This window comes from Leiobunum rupestre, chromosome 4 (assembly GCF_980474605.1).
Source record: "Leiobunum rupestre chromosome 4, qqLeiRupe1.1.hap1, whole genome shotgun sequence".
Classification (NCBI taxonomy): domain Eukaryota; kingdom Metazoa; phylum Arthropoda; class Arachnida; order Opiliones; family Sclerosomatidae; genus Leiobunum; species Leiobunum rupestre.
This window is the reverse complement of record NC_143387.1, coordinates 27,810,335-27,835,245: the sequence shown is the minus strand read 5'-3', so window position 1 is coordinate 27,835,245 and position 24,911 is coordinate 27,810,335. Positions and strand designations below refer to the sequence as shown.

At 35.7% G+C, this 24,911-nt stretch overlaps 3 protein-coding genes and 1 long non-coding RNA gene across 6 annotated transcripts; 1 reads left to right on the top strand and 3 right to left on the bottom strand.

Moving 5' to 3' along the window:
* Positions 1 to 2: 2 nt before the first annotated feature.
* LOC149947364 (uncharacterized) lies at positions 3 to 1,229 on the bottom strand. The gene is made up of 3 exons (XM_090170885.1): positions 1,159 to 1,229; positions 976 to 1,082; positions 3 to 905 (listed from the first exon to the last, which is right to left on the bottom strand). The coding sequence occupies exons 1-3, from the start codon at positions 1,220 to 1,222 to the stop codon at positions 3 to 5; spliced, it is 1,074 nt and encodes a 357-aa protein (XP_090027011.1). The 5' UTR covers positions 1,223 to 1,229.
* Positions 1,230 to 4,988: 3,759 nt separating this feature from the next.
* Positions 4,989 to 8,381, bottom strand: CycY (cyclin Y). Of its 3 annotated transcripts, XM_090172590.1 has the most exons (10): positions 8,239 to 8,381; positions 7,655 to 7,856; positions 7,518 to 7,592; positions 7,417 to 7,442; positions 7,167 to 7,355; positions 6,992 to 7,102; positions 6,739 to 6,905; positions 6,207 to 6,369; positions 5,990 to 6,141; positions 4,989 to 5,893 (listed from the first exon to the last, which is right to left on the bottom strand). In XM_090172590.1, the coding sequence occupies exons 2-9, from the start codon at positions 7,803 to 7,805 to the stop codon at positions 6,025 to 6,027; spliced, it is 999 nt and encodes a 332-aa protein (XP_090028716.1). In that variant the 5' UTR covers positions 7,806 to 7,856; positions 8,239 to 8,381; the 3' UTR covers positions 4,989 to 5,893; positions 5,990 to 6,024. The 3 variants fall into 3 exon arrangements, with proteins under 3 accessions (XP_090028716.1, XP_090028714.1, XP_090028715.1); XM_090172588.1 differs by having other exon boundaries at positions 4,989 to 6,141; XM_090172589.1 differs by having other exon boundaries at positions 4,989 to 6,141; positions 7,655 to 7,852.
* Positions 8,382 to 8,556: 175 nt separating this feature from the next.
* On the bottom strand, positions 8,557 to 12,486 carry LOC149947362 (ubiquitin carboxyl-terminal hydrolase 37-like). Its single transcript, XM_090171479.1, has 17 exons — positions 12,300 to 12,486; positions 12,037 to 12,193; positions 11,907 to 11,960; positions 11,209 to 11,838; positions 10,988 to 11,137; positions 10,802 to 10,922; positions 10,607 to 10,743; positions 10,475 to 10,540; positions 10,284 to 10,412; positions 9,987 to 10,218; positions 9,865 to 9,924; positions 9,704 to 9,797; positions 9,554 to 9,643; positions 9,128 to 9,201; positions 9,005 to 9,056; positions 8,850 to 8,929; positions 8,557 to 8,783 (listed from the first exon to the last, which is right to left on the bottom strand). Exons 2-17 carry the CDS (start codon positions 12,180 to 12,182, stop codon positions 8,580 to 8,582), a joined length of 2,319 nt encoding a protein of 772 aa, XP_090027605.1. The 5' UTR covers positions 12,183 to 12,193; positions 12,300 to 12,486; the 3' UTR covers positions 8,557 to 8,579.
* Positions 12,487 to 18,158: 5,672 nt separating this feature from the next.
* Positions 18,159 to 19,304, top strand: LOC149947361 (uncharacterized). The gene is made up of 3 exons (XR_016480521.1): positions 18,159 to 18,249; positions 18,512 to 18,637; positions 18,702 to 19,304. It is a non-coding gene; the product is annotated as an uncharacterized LOC149947361 (long non-coding RNA).
* The last annotated feature ends 5,607 nt before the right edge of the window (positions 19,305 to 24,911 follow it).

Here is a 24,911-nt window from a genome sequence, read left to right as displayed (position 1 = left end):
GGTTATTGTTTTTTTACAGATTTAAATAAAATCTTCTTTTGAGTAATGACTTTCAATTCTTTTCTAATTCCACTGCTATTTAAAGTATCTTTCTTATGGGTCTGGATATTTATTTTGATTTTCCTCGTTAGTCCTTTCAAATGACAATTTATTAGAATTTGAAAACATCTCAGATTAGCATTTCTTGAATTTTCCAAATCATTTCCCCATAATTCATTCCACAATTCATTAACAACGGAGTCTTTATTCAACTCCCCCTTTATGTAGGTATTTCTTGTTTCATTAACTCTTAATGGTTCTTTTGAGTCCATAAATACACAAATAATATCAGAGACCTTCTTAAAAAAATTATAGGCTTTTTCTGATAAATACAAGAGACCACCCCGGTCTTGCTTTTGCGTCCAAACGTGGTAGTATTGATTGGCTTCAGATTTCTTAATTAAACAGTTCCGCCAAAACCCTTCACAGTCGTAAAAGCCAATTAGCTGGTCTAAAGTATAACCAGCTACCTGGTGTAAAGTATTGGCTTCTTTTTTTTTCACATCAGAAGCGCTTAGCTGGCACGCAAAAATGTTTGAACGTTTAGTTTCCCTACTGGTTAGAGGTGTATTTTCTATTTCAATTTTAGAATAGCAGGTAAAGAGTTCATCAAAAAAGCGGACTAGAAATATCGCAATAACAAGATCTTGGCCCTCATTGTTCAGTTCTTTAAATTTTGATAGTTCAAGGAATGACACCTTTAATTTTCTATAAAAACTGCTTTCGGTCATCAAAAGATTCCGGTTAAAGGTAAACCTTGTTTTATCCAGCAGGCCATTACTAGGATCGGCAAATATATCTAAATAGTTTACCGCCTCTTCTGTTAGCTGGCAAATTGTTTCATTTTGTATTTGTTTGAGGGCACTCTATTTTCAGAAAATTTAGGAAGTTTCAGCTAAATTACCCAAGAAAAAATTCGATTACATCTAAACTTACGACTATTTCTTCTGGTCTTCGTTGAAAGGTTACTGATTTTAACTTTGAAGCGCTGAGTAAAATTTCTTTGAGGTTATGCCTAACGAAATTCTCGTCAAATCGCGAGCCTAAAAAGGAAAAACCAAAGCATAGATTTAATTAAAGCTTAGCAGATAAATTATTGAACTTTATAATTTACAATACCTTTCTTCTTCGGTTTTTTATTATTAACTTTACAGTAATTGTGATCCATGACCCTTTTATTCATCTTTGTTGGATCATGGTTGGATATTCTTTTAAGACACAGAAGCTATCTGTTGGAAAATCCCGCTTAAGACGCAAAAATGAATGATCATGTGTTTACAAATATTACAAATACTCCGCCGGAAAAAACCTGGCAGATGGCGCGATGAAATGTTGTAAAAAAAGGACGCAAAAATTCGTAACTATAGAAACCGGGAGCCCTCGAGTTGAGAACCGCCGCCCCCTTTATTTTCTTCCCCCTTCTTCCACCCGCTCGTGGGAGAGACTGGTAAGGGCTCGAACTAGAAAAATTCCGTCTCTTCCTCTCCACCCCCCTTTCTCCATGCTAGGACCATTCTAACTTGCTCTATGCTCTGTGGCTGTCTGTGGTTACAACCTGAACGCTTTCTTCGGACGGAGCGCCGCTGCCACCTGTCAGCAAACCAAGGTAGCTTCTCCAGGGGTGGCGCTAGAAACTTCGGGCCCCGGGTAAGCGTTCTCAGGCCCGGGCCACCCCCCAAATTGTTTTACTCCAAAATTTGTTTTTTTTTGGAAATAGTGAGAAATTTTTAGTTAGGCACCCGGGCCCGGGGTACTTTTGCCCCCTTAACCTCCCCTAACGCCAGCCCTGAGCTTCTCAACTATTATCTGAGCTAGCTGTGAACGCGGCGGCGGCGGAATGGCCCTATCGTATAAATTTCGTCACCTATACATAGGTAAACGAAATTAGAATACGTTAGTATAACTTTTTAATTTGTCTGTAGCAGACGCTAGATCATAGGCGCTACCTCGGAGAAGAGTGAGAGTTTCGTTTGTCCGACTTCTCATTTGGTCGACCACAAAATACACGTTACGCCGACTGTCCATTTGGCTAGTCGGGCAAATGGACAGTGCATTTTCCCGACTGTTCATTCGGCCGATTTGCTCATTTGACCGACTGAAATAGAAAGTTTTTTTTACTTTTTTTTTATAAAGTTTTCTTGTTCGTTTTTATTCTTCCGAGCTCGACGGCGCGGCGGTGACGCGTTTTAAATCTCTTGGTTTTTTCGGTTAGGTTGGGTTAACATTGGGTTGGACGATCGGTGCGTTTGGCTAAGTACAGTACTGTCCTCTGGCCAGCTTGGTTTTAAAAAACGGCCTGGGGGGGGGTGGGAGCCCAGTCCCCACCGCCGCGCTTGGGCGAAGCGAGTGCGTGGCGCCAATACTTAGAATACATTACCCGTTAGAATGAGTCAATCTAACACTAAAGACAAAGAATAGGACATAGTTCAAGCTATAGTATAACAGTCGGTCAAATGGGCATTCGGACATATGAGCAGTTGGTCAAATGAGGAGTCAGCCAAATGAACCCCACCCGGAGAACGTGCACCGTTACGCCACCTAGACTCGTTTCGGTCGCGAATTACACGAAGTCCTCTGCTGCTCAAACTGGTTTGTCTAGTGTCAAAATAACACTACCATAAATTTTTCGTTAGGTTACACTCTGACGCCATGACGACATCTACGAAAATGTCTTTGTTGTATTCGAATATCGTTATCTGTTCTAAAGCATAGATTTCTCCTGTATCGATAATAAGTGTATGAGCTCGGATTAACAGGGAACAATTAAAACAAGCTTTAATTATTCCTCTACAATAAAGTATTCAAAAAGTAAAACCCATTTTGACTTGCTAACCTAGAACTCAAGGAAGACATTGTCGCTGCTGCTTGTTCGCCCAAAGACTATGACTGGTCCTGCAATGGCTCTAAATGCGCCGTTCTTCATCTATTCCTATAAAATCCCTCAGAATCCAATGTGTACGCGTAGACCACAAAATTAATAACTTATTTAGGTTCCTGACTTTTTTGATTACTTGCCCTGAATACAATGGAAGGAGTATTTCGATTTCAGTAAACCACCATTACAATATCAACTACGACATTTTGTATAAATTTACGTTTACAGAAATTCATTTACAGTGTGCTCCAAGCGGAAATCTAGCATTTACAGGAGACTTTGAATCCTCTAGTATTTCTATCGCCCCAAAAAGTTCAAATATTGGCCGCCCTTTCCTATTGCTTTGAGATTTTCGGCTTAATGGTATGTTGCGAAGATAATTCCTAAGACCTACCCTTTAAACGGACACACTTGCTTTTGAATTTACCGTTTCACGCGCTTGTTTCCCGAATATGATTGGTCGTATCCGGGCCGAATTTTTTCAAACGCCGTTGTGGCCCTTTAATTAAAAATTGTAAATTACTGTTCATTGTTTTTTAAAAGCAATATAGAGTAATATCGCCGTCACAAATGCTTTTTCCTATAGATAAAAAACTGCCCTCAAAATGGCAGCCATAGCCCAAAACTACAGAGCGATACTACTCTATAACCTCTAGTATCCTTCTCTACAGTCACTCCCTTCCATGTCATTTGAAATTTTCGGTACTACTTACAATTTTTAGTAGTTTGTTGCCGAGTTAAATAGGAGGTTATGTTCCGTTTAATATTAATATTCCTATTAATCTTTTTATAATTATATTACATGTCTTTGTATTTTGTTATATACTTGTACCTGTTTGCTTACCTGCTCATAAGACGGGTGACGGCTTTGTAAGCAATGTGATGATAAATTTATAACAAATAGATAAGGCAGTTTACGGCCAATTTCGAGACAGCTTAGGACTGGGGTAAGTCAACAGTTAGAAGTGGGGCTGACGTTTTCGATGTTTCTAACTAAAAATTAAGTATTTAAGGATAAGCTAACTTTAAATATAAGAAATGATATGTTGTGGAAGAGTTCATTTTTGGGGAAGGGTATCATTAATCTATATATATTTTGTGCCATAAATTTTCATTGTTAAATTTTGTATAACTAAAAATAGTATAAAGATTAATTTGTGATATATGGTGAAAATAGAATAATGAATAACTCTCATTATTAATCAAATTAAGTGTGATGTATGCTGAAAAGTCAGCAATGAGCAATGATATTTTACTTATAGCAAAAGTGACATAATTACCAAAGTGTGACAATCCCTGTACTTTCGTATGCTAAAGGTTTAATGAATGCTCGACTCGAGATCGCCTTTCTGAATATTTTTTTAGTCTATGGTATTATATCGTAGGTAGATGGCGATAGCATCTCCACAGAACGACGAAAGATTAAAAAATACACTAACTTTGACCAGTGCTACTTAGTTCCTCCGTTCCTCACTAGGAGGCGTTAATTGTTGGTTTTAACTTCCTGCCCTCCCCAAGGCATACTTTCCCTTCTCCCCTCCCAACTTGTATTTCGCTAGTAACAAGTTTAAATAGGTCCGATGGACACACTTTTGGTAATTATGTCACTTTTGCTTATAGCATGTAACAATCATTCATAGGTATGCCTCTGTAAAACACCTTGTTTCACACAGAACAAACACTAAGCGGACCCAAAAATTCTTAGAATCCTTGCGCTATTGAAAAGGTTACCATGGAAACGAAATCCTATGATCGCGAGACAGGAGCTAAATTTGAAATTAGCCGCGGACTGTTTATATACGGTCCAGGGATTGGCAAAGCCAAAAAAGCGCGAAGAGTTCTCACCACGGACTATAGGTTCTCACTAACTTCCATCTCCCATCAGTAAGTTGATGACGCGTATTTCGTCACGGAGTTGAAAGTGACGTAATTTACGTCCTATCCCGTTAAAGAAAATGCTTTTATGGCATACTTATGAGTAATTACGTTACATATGCTTATAGTGATACATAAAATATTTTTCGGTATATGTTTTTCGATTATCTGATATATTTACTGATTTTTACAGCTATATTCTTAGTTGATAGAATCTCCATTTCATAGAATAATTTGATAAAAATTTCTATTTGGTTCAAAATTTCCAACTTCGCGGGATCTAAAAATTCGATTTGAGTGTGGCTTTTCAAAATCCGAAGTATTCGGTATTTGACAAATACCCAAAAAGTGCTATTCGCCCAGCCCTAAAAGCATCAACAACCTGGCAACAGACTAGTGTTGAGGCTGGACTTACTACCGCTTCGCTACTCCAATATACTTTATTGCTCCTGTACAATGTTGTGAAGTTAAATGCTTTAACTCATAGTTCAGCAAGATTTAATAATTTTCGTATTTAAAAAAAAAAACATTTTGGAAACAAAAATTCAAGAGGCTCCCACATTTAACCTTTTCAAATTAGGATTACCTGTACTTTTTTGGGTTACAAAAAAGAATTTTATAGGAACCACTGAAAAAAAAATGTTTTTTTATGAGATTCGGACTCTCATTAAATGCGAAACATTCTATTATAATAACTCTAAAACTGTATTGTATCAAAAGATTATATTACCTATATCATTAAATATTGGAGAGAAAGCGGGGATTACACTATTTTTAAAGGTTAAGATACAGGAGCTCTTTCTTGATGTGTTAATTAATATAGATTTAATTGCAATTAAATCCAAACTTTATCTTAGATCAATTTTTTTTCTAGAGAGTGGAAAAGTGTTTGAATGTTCACTGAATTAGGTGACCAAACATTCGCTTTTTCTATTACTGTAGCGTATAAAAAATTATGTACATTTACATCATCTTACGCTTTTGTTGATTCTAATCTGCAAACTAATTCCTTTCACTCTCGTTTGCATTTGCGTGTCATATACTTAAATCCGTCATATATTATCATTTTCTCAAAATGAACCCTCTGCAAAAATTCACTTCAGTCTATTTTTGTAAAAATGGGGATTTTCATCAGGAATGTAGTCCAAAAAGTAACTTATATAAAAGTAGTGACCAAAGAATGGCAACCAAAAAACGAACCCCGCAGTCTATTGAATTGATTTAACTACCATTTGTCAGGACAAAATTGCAGTGCTTCGCCTAAACAACGTCACATCTTCCAAACTAGATGCCTTTTTCAGACCATTTTTCAGCAATTCAGCCATTTTGTCTTCGTAAATGCGAGACATGGCCTACAAAAAAAAATTCAAATTAAATTTTATGGTTATTAAATTCTTAAGATGAAAATGCTTCGTACCTCCAGTTTTTGAGCCCTTTCTTTACTGAGTTGTTCAGTTGGAAAACTAAGGACATTTGAATCAGCGAGAGTTCTCAAATCAAAATAGTACTTTGCGTAGACACTTGCTGGAACATTTATATTAAATTGTAACAGTTCAAGAAAGTTTCTCTCTAATTCATTCCTATCATTTAAAGATTAAACATAAATTAGCAGGTCAGAAATGGTAGACTAATTTGTAGGGCTGTGCTAGTCCTCTTTTTTGGATTTTGAATCGAGTTCAAGTCCCAAAAAATTGAACTCACCAATTCTTGAGTACTCATAGAGTCCTTAAGAATTAGCCACGAGTCTTAAATTTTCAATCGTGTCCAGAATGTCAGGAAAGACTCTTGTCTTCTCATCACTTCTACAGGACTGAAAAACCAATTGGGCTTGCGAGTAATTTTTAGGCCTTGGTGAAGGCCTCATAAGTCCATTCAAGTAATAAAATAAAAGACTTGAGTACTCGCACAGCCCTGCTAATTTGTACATATTTTAGAAGAGATTTTCTTACATGTCTTCAACAGAGATGTCTTTGAGAATTTGGCAATAGTCTACATTCCAGACAGCCTGATCATCCCAGACTTTGGAAGCTAGTAAAATGGCACCTAAAACTATTCGCTTCCATGTTGTTGGAATAATGTCTATTTCAGCATAAGTAAGAAGACGTTCTAGGTAAACCTGTTGCCGATTGAAAAAAAATTTACTTTTATGGTGAATAATAATTGTTTGAAAATATCCATAGGGAGGAAAAATAAGAAAATTACCAAAGTAACAATGGCACATTCAGCAGTCAATTGAGCCGCATTAAATAAAGTTCTAACAAATCGATATATTGTTCGGTGATCAGGGTCAGTTTCATCTGGAACGGAATCTTTCTGTTTTTATAGAAAGGTATTTAAATAAAAAATATTTTCTGAAAAAGTTCAATGAAAAACTTACTGAAAGGGGATGGGTAGTTTCATCAAAAATGTCAAGTATCCTATTGGACGTTCGATTTCGAATGTGGTAGTAAATCGCTAGAGTTACGCATTTAATTGTGTTTTTCAAATTTGGCTGACTAACGGTACTATTATCCAAATAGATAGTGGAACAAGAACTGGATTTCTTCAAAGGCCGCGACTCCAAAAGCTAATAAAATTAAGCAAATAATTAGGCAATGGTACTCGCTATATAAAAAAGTAGAAAGTACATTGCTTCTTCTTTTCTCTTTACAATCTGAAATTTAAACAATATTATAATAATTAATACTGAGTGAAAATTTTTAATTTTAATACTAAGAATTATTCATACTTTTATGTTCACTTTTGGATCTGAGCATGAACAACGGTCCAGCAGTAGGATGTGTAGAAGGATCACAGTCGACATCTAAAAAAACGACCCACACATTAGACAAAAATAAAAAGGATTTAATTAGCATGTTTCATTACCCTCTGGTTCTCTTTCACTAATGTGTTGCAAATTTGTGAGACTAGGCTCATTATATTCCTCAAATGGATATGGTGGGCGTTCATCATTGTCAATGACTTTTCTTTCTGTCCTGGGACTAGAGTCTACGCAGCAAGACAAACGATTGCCCATAGTTTACGTATAAAATAACTTTTTATCCTATAGGATCCTTCTTCATACTGGCTGTATACAATTGCATTTTTAGTCAGTAATATATTTAAAATCACAACCAACACCCAAAATTTGTTGAAGAACTAAGATTACCAGCAATTTTAAATATTTAACTGTTAATGAATATAATTAAAATGTGGTTTGAGATATTCAGTTTCCAACTTTAAGTTCAAATACGGATATAATTATTAAATTAAGAAAGACGATTAAAGAATAAAAATTACAAAGGCCCCTTCATATAGCTTCATTCCATAATCTTAAGTCATTGGACCAAGGGAATGAGGAAAAGCCTCCCCCACAGTTTGCCTGTTTCCACACTCTTAAGAACCCGGCTACGTAAGCCTTGTTTTGACACTAACTATTGAGACATAACAAATATAACACAACATAGTACCGTTAGAACTTCAAATACATCCAAAAATGGTTCACGGGTCCAATCCACCGAAAATCTTCCATATTCAAATTATAAAATTAACGAATTTTAATACGTTAAAATAAAGGTAAGCTAAATGACAGGAGAATGGCGTCACTCCATTAGTGATGCCATACACTACGAATTTAACCATAATGCACAAGCAGGTCTGCCAGCCAAACTTAAAAAATTACACTTTATTGCAAATAATTTAGGGCAATTTATTTTATTCAAAAATATTTTATTTTTTTTACAAATTAATCAATTAAAAAAAAGATTAAAACTAGTGCCTATTTACAGTTTATACAAAACAAATTATATAATTACTTCTTCACGTAAAAAAATAAATACCCCTTGGATTGGCATGAGCTTTTAATTTCTTTTTCATCCATTTCAGAATGGTGCTCATCATTATACTTATGCCAGACCTTAGTCTCGGGATCACAAACAACTGCCGTATAATGGCCCGAAGAAACATAGCTTCCAATGTGATTCACAATCCCCATTAACCTGTATTGGCCTTGAGACTATTAAAGAAAGAAAATTTAAAAATAGTTAACAGGAAACATTACAGAAAAAATTGGAAAATTTACTTCATCTTCTTCCTCCAATTCCAGAATATCATTGGGAAAATCCAGTTCCAGAGACTCTGTTGAACGAGGCATTTCAACTTCTATAAAGATTTTTAAAATTAATAATTTCATACATAAGTTTGGTTTCAAATGTTATGGTCCAAAATTCAAATTACCTCTCATACTCAATTCAAGTGCCTTTTGATAATCATTATCATTGTCTTGATCCTTATAACAAAATTGCAATAAAATTAAAACAATTATAACATTACTTAAAGGATTGAAAGTTGGTAAATTACCTTTAAACTTTCTTGTTCAGCTAAAACAAGCTGCTGTTCAAAAGTAAGTTCATCAAGTTTCGCTTGATCCAAGACTGAAAATAATTTACAAGCAAGTATTAAACCTCTTCTTCAGGGTTGCCAGTTTTTTCACAATCAAATTCCCTGACTTCCCCAGGGTCAAGATTTTGTATCTTTTAACCAATATTTTAGTAAGTTTCCTATTTGCCACCGAAATTAAATTGACTTTTCCTGATTTTTTAAACTCTTTTTTAAAATTCCCTGACTTTTCAACTCTTTTTTTTTTTAAATTACCTGACTTTTCAACTAATTTTCAAATTTCCTGACTTTTATACCCATATTCAAATTCCCTGATTTTTCTAGAAATTCCAGATACCATGGCAACTGTCCTTATTATAGAAATTTATTGAATGAATAGTCATTTACCAAAAGGTTCATCAATGGACTGAGTTGTTTGGGTTCCATTTAAAGAGCTTTCAAAAGCAGCATCTTTGTTTTCGATTTCTAATTCTACATCTAAATTGATAAAACCACCTATTTATTACAAATTATTCTATACATAAGAATATATATTACCATTTTCTGGCAAGGAAACTCCCCCTTTCAGCGAAATTGGTTGGCTAAAAACTCCTCCTTTTACTGAAATTGGTTTGACACCAGTAAAAGTAGACTTGAATTTAAAAAACATCCAATTAACACTTTGGTTTTATACACTCTACCGCTATTGAATTTCTCACCTGTCGTGCAACTTGCAAAGAATTATTGCAAATTAATGGAGATTTTGGAGGAAATTTTATCTTATCAAAAAAAAATAAAAAAATTAAAACAATCTTTAAAATAATTTTTGGCCTACGCTTACAATTTTTCCAGAATCTTCATTAGGTTTCTTAGCTGGAGAATGATTTTCAATGCTGTTCAATGGTGATCTCAATTTTACATTTTCAGTTAAAACATCATTATTTGTTGCAGCATGCTCGTTGGAAGGCAAAGCGCAATCAAGATTTAGATAAACATTGATTTTCACTTTGGTTGATAATTTGAAAGAAGCATTATTTTTGTATGAAAAACGCATTAACTGGATAATGAGGTACCTGGCGATGAAAATAATTAGTATATTTGCATTTGACAAAAGGGTGTCTTAAAAAACGGATCCTACTTGGGCGGGTTTTCGATGAAATGCAAATGTTCCATATTCTTACATTTGCATCTACTACATTCGCTTCCGTCATTGACAATTTCATCTTCAAAATACCGGTTGATCAAATTTTGTAGCGAGAGTCCCGGCCTATGAAAAAAATTGGATTAGAATGAAAGCGATAAATTATTATCATTAACTTCTTAACTTACTCATCGTAAATTGAAATTGATAATGCATTTTGCGTATCATTTATTTGACTGACGTTCGATTTACACCTAATAACATCAATTCGTTAAAATGTAATATAGAATAATATAGCCATTCGAAATCAAAAAACATACTTAACGCAACGCACATTCGTACGTATCTCAAACTTAAATAAGCTTTTAAATGCCATTAGAATAGAGTTATTTCCATATTTTGAAATTTCTTTTTCAAAACAATCAAAGAGAAAATGTAAAAGGAACTCATGAGCATCCTAAAGGAAACAAGAATTTGAGAAATATTTCAACATCTAATAGTGAAAAATATATCACCTCTTGATTTCTGTCATTAAATTTGGTAGACCCATTGCTGCAAATATCAATGATATTACGCAGTCGTTGCTTCAATAAAAATTGCTCCGAAATATCATCCCTCAGAATGGCAATTAAATTACTGGGAAAATAAATGGCACATTAAAATGTGAGAATGGAATTCAGTTGAATTTGTAATATTTATACTCAATTAGGGAATCTTCTGGAAATTTGGTTTGGTTCGCGGCTTCCCAATCTCTGTGGATAGTTTGCAGTATCTCTTTTAGATCAACTGGTATCCTAAGAAGACACTGCAACACACTTATGAAATAACATTTATTGCCCCAATTAGGAAACCTGGAAATGGGATAGATTAGTACTAATTAATAATAAAAGTATAAAACCAAATAAAGATAAAAAAAATTTACCCAGTTGATAGATCAAAATACTTTGGGTTTGTTTTTTTCAGTAGAATTGGAGAAGTGAGAAATTGATTGGTTAAAATGGGTGTGTCAGAGCTGCAAACTAAATTATCATCGAACAAATTTGTCTCAACGGCACTATTCTCTTGCTCACAAGAATTAGTATATTGAAACTCATTCGACTTTGGTTGAGTTTTCTTCAAGGATGATGGTTCTTCATTAGCATCATTTTTGTCCTCAAAACTGTCAGAAAGTTTTTTTCTAATTATATCTCTACTCCTCTTAAATTTTGAGTTATATGTAGGAGGCAAGTCGTCATTATTGATATCTGCATTTTTTGTACTACTACGTGTAAATTTTTCTTTGAGTTCAGAAAATCTATCACCCATATGTATTGGGGGAGTAGTTTTGATCATTTCATTTTCACGAATAGATTGGTTCATACGGCTATTATTCATCGGTGATTCTGAGTTGAGTAATCGCTCTGGAGTGATATTACAAAGAGATGAAAGGGAAACTTTTTTCTTTGATTTTGAGGGATTATCTTGATTCTTTGACCAATAGCCTACATTATAATGGCTGAAAGGCAAGGGGTCTTCTTTATCACCTTCACTTGACTCATTTTTAACTTTATTCCTTTAAAATTATACTGTCATTACTCAATTTTACTTACTTAATTTTAAATTTATATTAAGAAATTTTACCAAATTATAGACTCTTTGTCATCACCTTTAAGACGTTTGGAATAAAATGATTCACTGAAAAATGTGAAACAAAACTGATTATAATCCTTACAATAAATGAAGAGAAAGTAATACCATATATCAGCCCTACCTGCCAATTCCTTTTCTTTTCTGGTCATTCTTCAGTGGATCATCATTAAATTTATTGTTCTTAGATGCTTGCAATTGCCTTGATCCATAGGAATGTTGATTTTTAGTTTTTAGTTGGCGGGAAAAATTTGATTTTTTACGATTCATAATGACTAGATCTGTAATTATATAAACATTTTATGCATTTCTCTATAATATAGTTACGAAGGTTGCGAACAAGGCTTAACGTAACAATAAAGTAATTAGCACAATCAAATTACGTACCTTTTATACAATGACAACAATTTCTACGTTTACGTTTTAGAATAAGGTTTTAAGTTCACTATCCTCCACTTATTAGTTGGTGATTCTTCAAAAATAGCATTTCAAAAACCAAAATTGTTTTTGAAACACAAAACTCGCGATCAACACGATGTTAAAGGATGTTCACGGTTTCGCCGAACGATCATAACTAAAAAGACAATAATTTGCGCGGGAAAAATTGATAAAATGGCGCTTGCTCTTTAATTTCATCGAAGTCCAAAGAACTTACCCCCCCCCCCCCCCTCTTCTTTCAAGTTCTCTCGGCTATGCCATAGGCACCTGTGATCTTCAGGCCATAAAATACAAAGATAAAATAATTATCCTAGGACAGAAGTTAAGTGACCACGACTCGAGAGAGGGCGCGAATACAGCTCCTGCGAGTCCTGGCCAAAATTGCATCGTTTTGGCGGGAAACGACGATATAATAGCACTTTCGCCTCGCAGCAAGAGGAGCCAGGTTTGATCCCACCTTGTGGCACTAGGTGAAAACTCGGAACTACAATACTCCTTCTGTGTTGACTTTGCAAGTTCTCTCCCCGCTGGCTGAAAATTGGCCTATAGGTAGTTTTTGACGTACAAAAAATATATTAAAAGTCTCGAAGTCTAGGACGCTTGCGTCACCGCCATTTTCCAAGATGGCCGCCGTGTATTATAAATAATTGTTAAAAATTATATATATATATCAAGGAGGATAGGAAGGGAGGCGAAGTTGGAGGGATGAACGCGCCAGCATCCTTGTAAGAAGCTTAGCGCGCGCTCGGCGAGAAATTTTCGGAAAAATGGCGGCTACACGTAGAGTAGCGGCCGCAATCATGCCGCCATTTTTCCGAAATTTTCCCACCGAGCGCGCGCTAAGCTTCTTACAAGGATGCTGGCGCGTTCATCACTCCAACTTCGCCTCCCTTCCTATCCTCCTTGTATATATGCAATGGAAACATAGACAATAATGATGGAAATCGATATAATAAACATTATTACGGCAAATATATTCTTAAAAGGTACTTTAAGAAAAAAATACCACCGCCATTTTACAAGATGGCCGCCGACTTATATAAATAAATTTATAATCAAAGCGTTGCCTCCGTTATATAACGGAGGCAACGATCAAAGTGCACCTAAAATTAAATTAAGCCTTTTTTTAATTATTTAAGCTAAATCATAAGAGTTACAAAATGTGATTGAAAAAATTTTTGGTACCACTAGAATTAATTTAAGCATCCGTACTCGTTTTAATGATTTTCTTCATCTTCGTCATTTAAGGAAATTAAGCCCGTTTTATCGCCGCTATTTCCCCGACAGCGCGAACACATGACCGTGCATCAGTGTGGCCAAGTATAAAATAAAAAAACTCCATACTTGAGATGAAAATCCTCCTATTTCCTCCTAATCTGATAGAGAAAAACTCCTACGCTATACTTAAAGGGGCTCCAAAGTTCGGTGGCAAAAATAAGAAAATTGAGCATGCTTTTCATTCTCCCCAACCCCTCACTCGGCCTTGGCAGAGGCGGGCAGAGTCAACCGTAAATTTCGAACTTTACTGACTTTACACACATTTTGCCACCGAACTTTGGAGCCCCTTTAACGAAAACCTACTAGAAAAACTGGACGCTAGCTAGGGAGGGAACACCGGATTGGTTGGTATTTGAGCATGCGCAGAAACCTATTTTTGGCTATCACTCACAAACATACAACTAAATTATGATTCCTCATGGAGCACGTGGCGCCATCTATGTAAACTGACCGTTATATTTCAGGTTTTGTACGGTGGTCAAAGAGTCTGACTGTATCTGACGTTAAAATTTTGCGACCTCCTATTTAATTTTTGCTTCCAACTATCGAAACCTCCTATGAGAGTCTACCTCCTGTTTTTTCTCCAACGTTCCTAACTTCCTCCTATTTCTAGGAGGAAACCTCCTAACTTGGCCACACTGCCGTGCATACCAGTCCATCTTCTTTACACTCGCAATTCCTTTAGCACGATACTTTGCAAGCACAGGTAACAAGCTTTAAAAGGTTATCTAGTTGATGCTGATAGAAGTGTAGTTACTGTCAGTCAATGCCTTTCCATTTTTGTACATGAAAATAAATCCTATAATAATGCTATCTTGTTGCTGCACTTGTTTGGGGTAATTTGGCTAATTCAAATGCCGATTTGATAGCCAATCGTGACACAGACATAGGTATTAAGACCTACCAAACAGAAGAGGACGCCGACAGACTTATTGTCAAACCGTAATTGCAGAAGCCGAAAAAAAATTCCAGTAACGGTTGTCGCCGACTATTTGAAGATTTCAAGGTAGGAGCATGGAAGAAGCAAGGGCGCATTTAAGGGGGGGTTGGGGGTTCAAACCCCCCCTCCCCGAAATGCTGATGACTGGGGGGGGGGGTGCCTAATAAAAATCAGTGAAACTTCCGTCAGCACCCCCCCCCCTTGAAATTTTCCCTCAAAAACCCCCCCTGAAATAAAATCCTAGATACGCCCTTGGGAAGAAGTGATGTCACTGAGATGAGATCCTATTGGAAATCAATGGGATCTCATCTGGGTGACGTCAGCAACAGACGAATTTTGGTGGCAATCCAAAAATTCTTTCAAACCGTTTCTCGATCGAGACCCCGTTGAGAATGGCTAGATAAAAAGTCATATTTAAGCCAATTGGAGACGCGTTTTTGCCCTCATGATAATTTTGCGTCAGATAAGAAACGCATCGGCTCACGTGTATAAGGAACATACCAATGTTAATTTTCGATAACATATTTTAAGGTAAAATATATAACGTTACTAAAACTAAGTATAAGAAGATAATATTATTATTATTATTATCATCCTCTTATGGTATAAATAATTAAAATTATATGTAATATTTTTATAATACCGGGCAATTTTAAAGCTTCTCATGGAGGCAGAGTTAATTCATTTCGTATAAAATTATCTTTTGGAAAAAGATGAAAAACTCATTCCTTTAGAACTAAACATATTACTTTTGCATTACGTTATGCAACAAGAGTTTCCTTTTAACCAGGTAACGTTTTTGGCATGTTAAGGCTTAGCAAAAGGTTCCCAAAGGCGGAGAATTCATTTCCTCGCCTTAAAATTTTCGTCGATTTTAAAAGTAGATTACGAGCGAAATAATTAAGGGAAAATTATGAAAGTAGTCTTAAATAAAACCTGGAAACTTACTAAAAATCATATGAAAAGTTCAAAGTTGAGTACAAACACTAAAATTATTAAAAAGTCTCCGAATTGCAACACAGTTAGGAAAACAAATACCCGTAGGAAAAGCATTAGGGAGAAAAAACAATTTTCACGAAAATTCGTCCGCTTAGACTCAGTTCGTGTCTCCGCCGTTCGGCAGAGCACGGCCAACTTTGATCACGCTCTGTTCGCGCTACTACGGCCAACACATTCGTCGAAATTCCGCGAGAAAGGATTTTCCCCCTATAAAATGTACTATAATGTGTAGGAGTTCAGCGCCACGCTCGGTGGTTATATTGTCTTCAATGTAAAAACTATACTAAAAATAATAATCCGCTAGGGGCGCTGACGTCATACACATCTTTTGCTCATAGGTTAACACAGAAACGTCAACGAATGAGATGGCCGCTGTAGCGCGAGAGATGCGCGAGAAATCAAAGTTGGCCGTGGGCAGAGCCACTTGATTTTTGAACCCCTCCTCTTCTATGGAGATGTCCTCTCCTATTGACTGAACGCAGTATCTGTCACGTGCTTCCTCTATGGTAGAAGCTTAGACGATTTTTAAAGGATCCATCCTATCCAAGCTCTCCAAGCTCGCAGAATAGGTTTTTGCTGAATTTTTTCACATGAACCACTTCAACGTTTTTGGATTTTTATTTAACTTTTAGATTTGTTTTCATATTTACTTATTATAAGGAATATTTAAATTCCATTGTGAGGAAGATAAATAAGATTTCGTATAGGTTCGCTTTGAAAATATTTAAGCCTAATCCTGACACAGGCCCAACTTTTAAAATATCAGGCAATGACAATGGCAGTTTTGGGAGAAGCAGTGACTGAAGGTCCTTAGTATTAACCTTTGTATTTAAAGGTTATTTCACATTTAAAGTAAGTAATATTATATTTATTATTATGTTTGTAGAAACTTAGATAAACAAAAACCTTATGAAAAAGTAATTATATCCCACTAAAAATACATTACACTAAAGAATGACGAATTGACGACAGTCATTGAATTAAACAGCAACAATCTTACTGATAATTGTCTTATTTTTCAAAACGTTACCTTCTATTTAATAATATGCTTTTTCTCTTAGAAGCTTAGCCAAGATAAATGTCTCGCACTCTGCTTAAATTCAACATTCCACTGTTAAACAGCATAAGAGATAGTACTCAACGAAGACCGATATTTACAATGTTAAATAAAGTGTTTTTTTTAATTATAGTTCTGAGTTGTTGTTCCACTAGGCTCACTGAACTTCTAGAAGTAACTTTTACCAAATCATCAATTTGAAAGCCCGCCGTTCAGAAGCCCCGCCAGGATTTTTTCGCGAGTAGGCACTGCGTGATTAAGAGGCCCCCATAAAAAACTCCTTTGTAATTTTTGTTGTTCTTTAACTAGCCAAATTGTATATAATTATTTAAAAATTTTATTATTATTAAATCAATAAAATTTTTATTATTATTAAATTAATAAAAATTTTATTATTATTAAATTAATAAAAATGTTATCATTATTAAATTAATAAAAATTTTATTATTATTAAATTAATAAAAGTTTTATTATTATTAAATTAATAAATTTTTTATTATTAAGTATATTATTTACAAATAAATATTACCAACTTTACTTTTAATCGAAGAATTCCACCCTACGATAACCTCTTTACCCAAATTCATCAACTACTTATTTAGGCTTGTCTCCCCCATTGTTAAGGGGGAAGACTACAGTGGACATTGTCTAGTTTCGCGCTATTTCAAGCTGAACTGTTTTATTGTTGTGTTTTAACTTATTAAATTAATATTGATGTGTAAAACAGCCTCTTGTTTAGTGCTTAAAATAATTTTGACAATTTTAAATTTCAAAGTAATCTAATTATTATGTTTTAATTCGGACCCCCGGAGCTAAACACGTTGGGCAAGCGCCCAAACTACCCTATAGTAGTTGACCTCTTGAAGAATAAATTTTCTCACTAAACTTGCTTTTAAATCATGAAATTTTTTTTTAAATATCTAATATTGCGATAAAGTTTCCCCTATTCCCAATATTGTCGGCGGATGTGTAAGTGTTCCCCTGAAGTGCTAAATCTTGTTGGGCACATAAAATAATCACTTCCACGTGTGTAAATAGGACCTCTCTGTTTCTAATAACGTCTAGTCTATGGTGGTCGTTAACCTGGCCACGGCCGTCTCGAGATCTGCTTCGCGCTCATAGCGGCCCAGGCGATCGTACGAAAATCGCGTATGGGAAATTAGTTCAAAAACTTCTCACATCGTTTTCTGGCGCTAGTCTAGCCCCCCCTTGAGAAAATTCGCAGCCATGTTATCGAATGGGAGGAACTGCGCGGAACTTTGGAATTTCAATTATTATCGCGTAATGTGTAATTTTTTGTAAAATATTTTTTTAGTAATATTTAAGTTAATTAATAATAAAAAAGTTAAACACCTCTTGAGATTTTTTAACGCAAAGTAAAGTTTTGAAAAACGTTATTAAAATTTGGTCATTCTGGAGCCAGAAGTCGCCGTCGACGTTTTCTGTATATAAATGTAAACATAAACACGTGGTTCTCCTTACAGCTGTAATTTTGCTATATAGTAACTTCCAGAGGCCTTTTATTTAATTTATTTTAATTAAAGTAGTGAAATAAATGAATTTTAATTAACTAACTGACACTTGGAAGATCACTATGAATGAAAATAGTGATGGAAACTTGGAAGGTATTTAAATCTGATAAATATAATAAACCAATGTGAATTTCCCACTGAATGATACAAGAAAGAGGCTTATGCACAAGTTCTTTCACTTTCTCAAATTTTGCGGACAGAGTTTTGGTAATATTTGTGATAATTGGAAGTACGACCTTTCAACAAATTAAATCAGCAATTTCATTCGGTGATTATTAATCAAATCACATTGGATGTAAGGGCATAGAGCAATTTTTGGCCACAAGTGGATTTCAATGTTTTTTTAAAATGGCAGGTGAATCCCGGAGATAGGGTACAGCTCTCTCTATGAATGTTGTTACTATAGCCATTAACATGATAAAGCTTTGCTGCGGATACCTAAGGTTTCCTCTGTCGGACATTTTTATCAATCCAACTAATGGTGAGTCAGAATTAGGCTGTGATACATTTTCAAGGCACAATTTGCAAAAATGTTTTTCCTCTAGGATTTGTACTACATAACCAGCCAAGTATGCGATACTTGCTAGCCGTAAGGTGCATCTCTGTGTATCTGGGTACTCATAACTTCAGATGGTAACGTAACTTCATTGCCGTTAAAAATAGTTGAAAATCCATCGAGTCTAGTATCAATCATGGCTGATAGATCTGTGAAGCTGTCTTGGGGAACGTTAGATGTTTTAGGTTTTGTTAATGATATAGTGCCTCTCTTAAGGTAGGATTCTAAACTGAATATAGTTTCTCTTGCATCAAGCATGTCATTCCCTCCAGCCATTTTCCTGAGAATGCTGAAAAACATTTCAATAGCATCGCTCGTTAAATTTCTTGTCAAGACAAACTGGAAACCAGATTTAAGGAGGTATGACACGCAAGATATTGTAGACAATGAAGTTATTCTAATAGATATTATAGATTCATATGTTTCCTTTGTCAATATTTTCTTTAATTTGCGGATCTTTAGACCTTGATAGTAATCACTTTCCTTAAAATGTCCCACTACAAACAAATCTTGCGTGATGCGTAAGCTTCATTGACCCCAAAATCTTTTCTAGATATGTTCTTAGTCCATAATTTGCATAAACTTTCATCAACTGGAAACTAATGAAATTATACATTGATATTCTTCTTAGATTCACAAAATGGAACACAACAAATTTTTGTGGTGGGCATTTTTGCAAATTAAAAATAGGCAATATTTTAAAACTTAAGTTTGAGAAATGTGAACTTAATTTAAAGAATAATAAAGGTATTTATTAAATAATATGAATAATATTGTGGTTATTTATTTAACATTCTGATAAAAAATGCGAATACTGGTTTGAAAATTGTGAAAAACAAAAGAAACTTTGGTTAGGCTTAACAATTAACTAATAAAACTCAATATAAGCATATTACTTTAATTAAATAAATGTTTTAAATGAAAACTTATTAGATAAAGATCAAATCATAAGATGTATATCCCAAACTTTCCAGAAGTTTTTGAAAAACAATGCAAAAAGGATTAACTAGTTGAATTTACCGCCATAGAAAACTATTAAATATCCCGCTAATTTCTTACATTTAAGGGGGGGCTCAGACAGCGCTCCTAGTGTTAAAAGAAGGTATTCGCGGAAATACATAGGAGAGGAAATCTTTGCCTGGGCCGCTATGAGCGCGAAGCAGATCTCGAGACGGCCGTGACCTGGCAAACTATTGATCCACGGGATTTGGATTCCATGTAGTCTAAGTACATTTTGTAGGCTAGTTGGTGAGAAGATTTGTTGGAAGAGAAGTGTTCTTCGAATTGTGTCCCCATGTTTTTCCAATCCGAAAATCCCTTTAGAAATGCAGTGTTTCTACTGCCTAAAAAATGACGGCAACAAAAACAATACACTGCATCCTTTGCAACTGAATATTCAATCATTTGATATTTGTCATACCAAGAAGAATTGAAACCTCGATTTTTACCGCCAATTTTTCGTTTTTTATTCGATATATTGGTAGCATTTTTTACGCTGAATTAAGTGGTGTATTAATTATTATCCGCAAACATATAAATTAAAAGTTATCGGGAATGGGATTTTTCAATTTTCACTGGCTGTTCTACCCCGAGATAGAGTAAGACACATGAAAACAAACTTTCATTTTGGTCTATACTAATTGAATATCAATTAATGATTTGGGCCAATGTGAAGAATTGAACATCAATTAACTATTTTACTTTTCCGCGTATTTGGACAATACTTGATGCGTTGAACATCAATTAATTATTTGGGCCAATGTGAGGCATTGAACACCAATTAACTATTTTAGTTTTCCGCGTATTTGGACAATACTTGATGCGTTATGGCTAGGTAATGTCCTCTAGGTCGCGTTATAGACGGCCCATCGTGATAGCAAGAATGGGGTTGGGGTGGCGCCGTCAGGCACCAATATTCTGTTTTAGATTGCACAAGTTGAAATTCAGTCGATAAGAACTTTTCTTACACTCGTGTTAACGAAGTCCTTTGGGCTATTTTTAACAATAGGTACTTTTGTTTTTTTTTGTTTTGTTTATTGTTTTCGGGTTTACGATACTTGATGCCTCAGGCTTGGTGCTGTCCTCTAGGTTGCGTTATAGTTGGCCCATAGCCTTTTTTAGTATGGGGTTGGGGAGGCGCTGCGCGCCCCCAGCACTCGAGCGAAGTGAGTGCGCGGCGCCGTTAGGCGCCAATACTTAGATTACATTCGACGTTGTATAAGTCAACATCACACAGAAGTCATAGTATGGTTAAAAAAAACCTAAAATGCGTTGAAATACGATAAAATTTCCCAACCCTTAAAAGTTAGTATTGTTCTGCATTTCAGCCTTTTCCTTTTTCGTCATCAGACCTAAGTTCTCCAAAACGTATTAAAATCTAGACATTTAAAGAATCGTCCTCCTCATCAGTCCTACGTCATCAAATAAACAAACAAATCTCGAAATATGTCGTATTTCCCGTTGTAAAAATTGCTGGCAAGTAACAATTTTACATTGATCATATCTTTTTAAACAATAAATTGCGATTAAAACTTTTTGCATTGTTAAAAAATCCCGTTCTTTGAGGTACATATCATTAACATATTCAGTTCCCTCCCAAATCCTTTATTTGTAAGAGTTAAGTATAGTCTACACTACCACTACAAATTTCATTTTCAGTATTACTCCTTAGTACACACCAAACATAAAGTTTGATTTCGGGAGAAAAAGTATAGAACTCAGATTAAACTATTGTCGAAAATGCATTGAAATTGACGGTTTTCAAAACGCGTTAACTTAACTAATTCTCATTTGCGGTAACTAAAAAAAATACCTTCGTACTCCTTACACACTGGGCTTTCATCTAAGAAAATAAAAAACCAATAAAAGGAGGGGGCTGTTCTTCACTTTTGCCGGATTTAGTTTAGGCTGAACTGGAAGGCAATCTTTATCTAGACTAATATCCAAGTTATTCAACGTGTGTAAGCCCATTTATTTTGAATTGGACACGTTGTTTGATGTATTTTGTGCATGGTTAGAGTTGGGGTTTGCAATTACTTCTGCAATTTCTCCTTCATGAGTCAGTTCCATTTCCATATCAGTACTGACGTTTGGAAGAACTTCAGCAGTATTACTAAAACAGTGACTGTTATCAGTCTCCAAGGATTCTAAACCCTTTCCCAATTCTTTGACTAGGTTTTTCTCAGAACTATAGTTATGGCTTTGCGCCGACGATTTCAAAAAACGTGCCATTGCACCTTTCTGATTACTAACGAAACTATCTTCCCTTTTCCATTTTTCTCATTTTTGGGACCCAGATAAAAAATTTCTGGTACTCATATTTGAAAATGCTACTATTATATACTAATAGCGAAATAACCTTAAAAAGGTTTAAGAAAATAAAGCTTAGTTAAAGCTATGTAGTCTTCAAACAGACTTTTTAATAATACCAGCTATATCCAAGCCCTGAAAAAAGCGGTTTGAATATTTTTTCTAGAATAGCTAATTAGCCTTGAAAAAGGCTTTTTGAATAATTTAGCTAGAATAGCTAATTAGCCTTAAAAAGGGCTTTTTGAATAATTTAGCTAGAATAGCTAATTAGCCTTGAAAAAGGCTGTTTAAAAATTAGCTTAAAACAGCTAAATAGCCTTTAAAAAGGCTGTATTGGCAAAGTTAGTCTCGGAAGAGACTTAGAAAAAATTTGACTGGGAGAGAATCGAAATTGAGAACTACCTGTTTGTTCAGGAGCAGAAAACAAAATGAAGAAACGCGCGTTATCTGGGACAAGTCCGACTACCGAAGGTCTAGGTCCTTTCTCTACGATCAGTGGTCACTGATATCACGTGATTTCGCAAAAGGGACAGGGAGTAAAAAAGAAAAAACCCTAATCCCCAGGACGCTCTCTATTCAAAGTAGTTACTGGTACGATGCTTTACGCTTCGTCTTCAGCTCCGCTGGGATTTCCCTTCGTTTAAGCGTTGCAACGGCTTAAGTCGTATTAAAGAAATCCAGTTTCTCACTTTATGCCCCCTTTTGTAGAATTCCTAGAAACTAAGCTTATGTTTATTGTGTTGGTTGGAGCTAAGTTATCACTGAGGCGAACAGGTGGTTTTTTTTTGCTGCTTTCCTTGCACGACGGACTTCCCCGTCCCGGGCCAGTCTTTTGTCATATACTCTATATCAATGTTAACAGAGTACAAAAGCAGAAACCACAGAGTTCGCTGCCTTTGTTTGTGTACTCAAGTAATATTGATTTCGAGTATAGGTGGTTCAAAAGGGAACGTTTTGTTAGGGCCATTTAGGACTCTTGGAAATTGGAATTGAATGGGAGTTCTTTTTTTAGGGTGCTAGATGACCAATTTTTAAAAATAAATAAAATTTAAAAATCACATTTGGAGGCCCCAAAGGCACGACGGACTTCCCCGTCCCGGGCCAGTCTTTTGTCATATACTCTATATCAATGTTAACAGAGTACACTACCAAAAGCAGAAACCACAGAGTTCGCTGCCTTTGTTTGTGTTTCAAATACGGGTTCTTATTTCTTAAGCTGACGTAATCTAAAATCGAATTATTATTTTCATTAACTCAAACTAGATGTCAACGAGTCGTTGCCGTAGTCACTCTTTGAATCGTGATTGGCTGATAATGACGAAACCTCCGAAAATGTAATTGGCCCATTTTGTATTTATACGGAATCATTCTATGTTATAAGATTTCTATGGTTTACAGGTTTTTAATATTTCAACAAGCACTATATAAATAATAACTTATGAGTCCTGGCTGTCGGAAATATTACTTCTTGGCAATTTCTGGGAAGATGTTTTATTTAAGCGCCGCGCCATCTCGAACAGTGATGCCAGATCGTGGGATAAATCCCATATTGTGGGATTTTTAGGGTGTTATTTTTGGAAATGGGATAATGGGTTTTCTTAACCAAACTTTTCGGGAGATTTTCGATCGCCAGTTCAAAATACCCAAGAAAATTTTTCTAAAGAAATATTAATACTGCCTTCCGAGGAAAAAGAAAGTACCCCCTTCCACCTGTTCGGCTCCTAACTTTTACTTTTCATTCTCTCATAAGCCACTGTACCAAAGACTATATATACGCTACGCTTACTAGACAGGCGTCTCCATACAAAAACCTGTTAACACTTTCGAAACATGGGAGAAGCCTTTGACCAGCCGTTAGAGGCGCCACTAGTAGCACTGCTGAATCGCGGGGAAAATTTTGACCAGCGTCTGCTATCGTATGCAAGTGGAACTATTGAACACGCCAGTCTATTTAGCGAAGCGTATATATAGTCTTTGCACTGTACCCACCCTTAGTCCAAGGTTAGTAAATTTTAGGCTATAAAAGGTTGCCTCGATACGCTGTGGTTGCTAAGGGCTAAGGTTGGTAACTTCGTTGCTAACGAACATCGTGATGTCACTGAGATGAGATCCTATTGAAAATCAATGGGATCTCATCTGGGTGACGTCAGCAACAGACGAATTTTGGAGGCAATCCAAAAATTCTTTCAAACCGTTTCTCGATCGAGACCCCGTTGCCCTTAGTCCCCCCTCCATAAAGAACCCAAGGCGTTGCGAGCCGCAAGGAAGAACGGGGGGGATCATGACGTGCGCCAAGTTCCAAGAAAGGCGGAAGGTCGCTGCTGCGGTTGCAGCTGGCCTTCGCATTTCTTGGAATTCGTCCACAGTCTTATCTCCGAAACAACTTGGGAGTAGAGAAAAACGAAGCTGTCCGTTGTCCATTTTGAAGAGGAGCAAGGGTCAAATGGGTGTGTGTGGGGGGGGGGGCAGCGCATTCAGAGGCTTAAGCTATCATAACGTTACTGTGGAATGCATATTGCATTTTGAGATCTAGCTTTGAGGCCAGAACCCCGACATTTCGATCTTCACAATTCAAAAATGTATAATGAATAAAATGGTAGAGTTGCTACCTATGGATAAGCAAGGAGGATAAAGTAAACTAGTTCTTTAAATATGACATTAATAATTTTTCAAAAAATAAAAATAAATAAAATACAAAACAAAAAAACCTAATTTAATTCGGTCCCAAAAAATTGTACCTGTTTTCCGAGGAGTTTTCGTGAATGTATAGGGGTTGTGGCTTTTGGGCGGTTTTTCACCGAAACTGTGGGATTTTTAACTTTCGAACATTGGCAGCACTGATCTCGAGACTCGCGGTTAATTCCGACTAGGCTCTGTCCATTTACAGCAT

Excerpts from the sequence above, each read along its gene's own strand:
- LOC149947364 (XM_090170885.1), bottom strand. The coding sequence starts at position 1,222 with ATGAATAAAAGGGTCATGGATCACAATTACTGTAAAGTTAATAATAAA. Across the intron at positions 1,083-1,158 it reads TAAAAAACCGAAGAAGAAAG|GCTCGCGATTTGACGAGAAT; the intron begins GTATTGTAAATT and ends TTTCCTTTTTAG. Across the intron at positions 906-975 it reads GAAGACCAGAAGAAATAGTC|AGTGCCCTCAAACAAATACA; the intron begins GTAAGTTTAGAT and ends TTCTGAAAATAG.
- CycY (XM_090172588.1), bottom strand. The coding sequence starts at position 7,805 with ATGGGCAATCGTTTGTCTTGCTGCGTAGACTCTAGTCCCAGGACAGAA. Across the intron at positions 7,443-7,517 it reads ATCCAAAAGTGAACATAAAA|ATTGTAAAGAGAAAAGAAGA; the intron begins GTATGAATAATT and ends TTTAAATTTCAG. Across the intron at positions 7,103-7,166 it reads AAACTACCCATCCCCTTTCA|AAAGATTCCGTTCCAGATGA; the intron begins GTAAGTTTTTCA and ends CTATAAAAACAG.
- LOC149947362 (XM_090171479.1), bottom strand. The coding sequence starts at position 12,182 with ATGAATCGTAAAAAATCAAATTTTTCCCGCCAACTAAAAACTAAAAAT. Across the intron at positions 11,961-12,036 it reads AAAAGAAAAGGAATTGGCAG|TGAATCATTTTATTCCAAAC; the intron begins GTAGGGCTGATA and ends CACATTTTTCAG. Across the intron at positions 9,925-9,986 it reads ATGAAGATTCTGGAAAAATT|ATAAAATTTCCTCCAAAATC; the intron begins GTAAGCGTAGGC and ends TTTTTTGATAAG.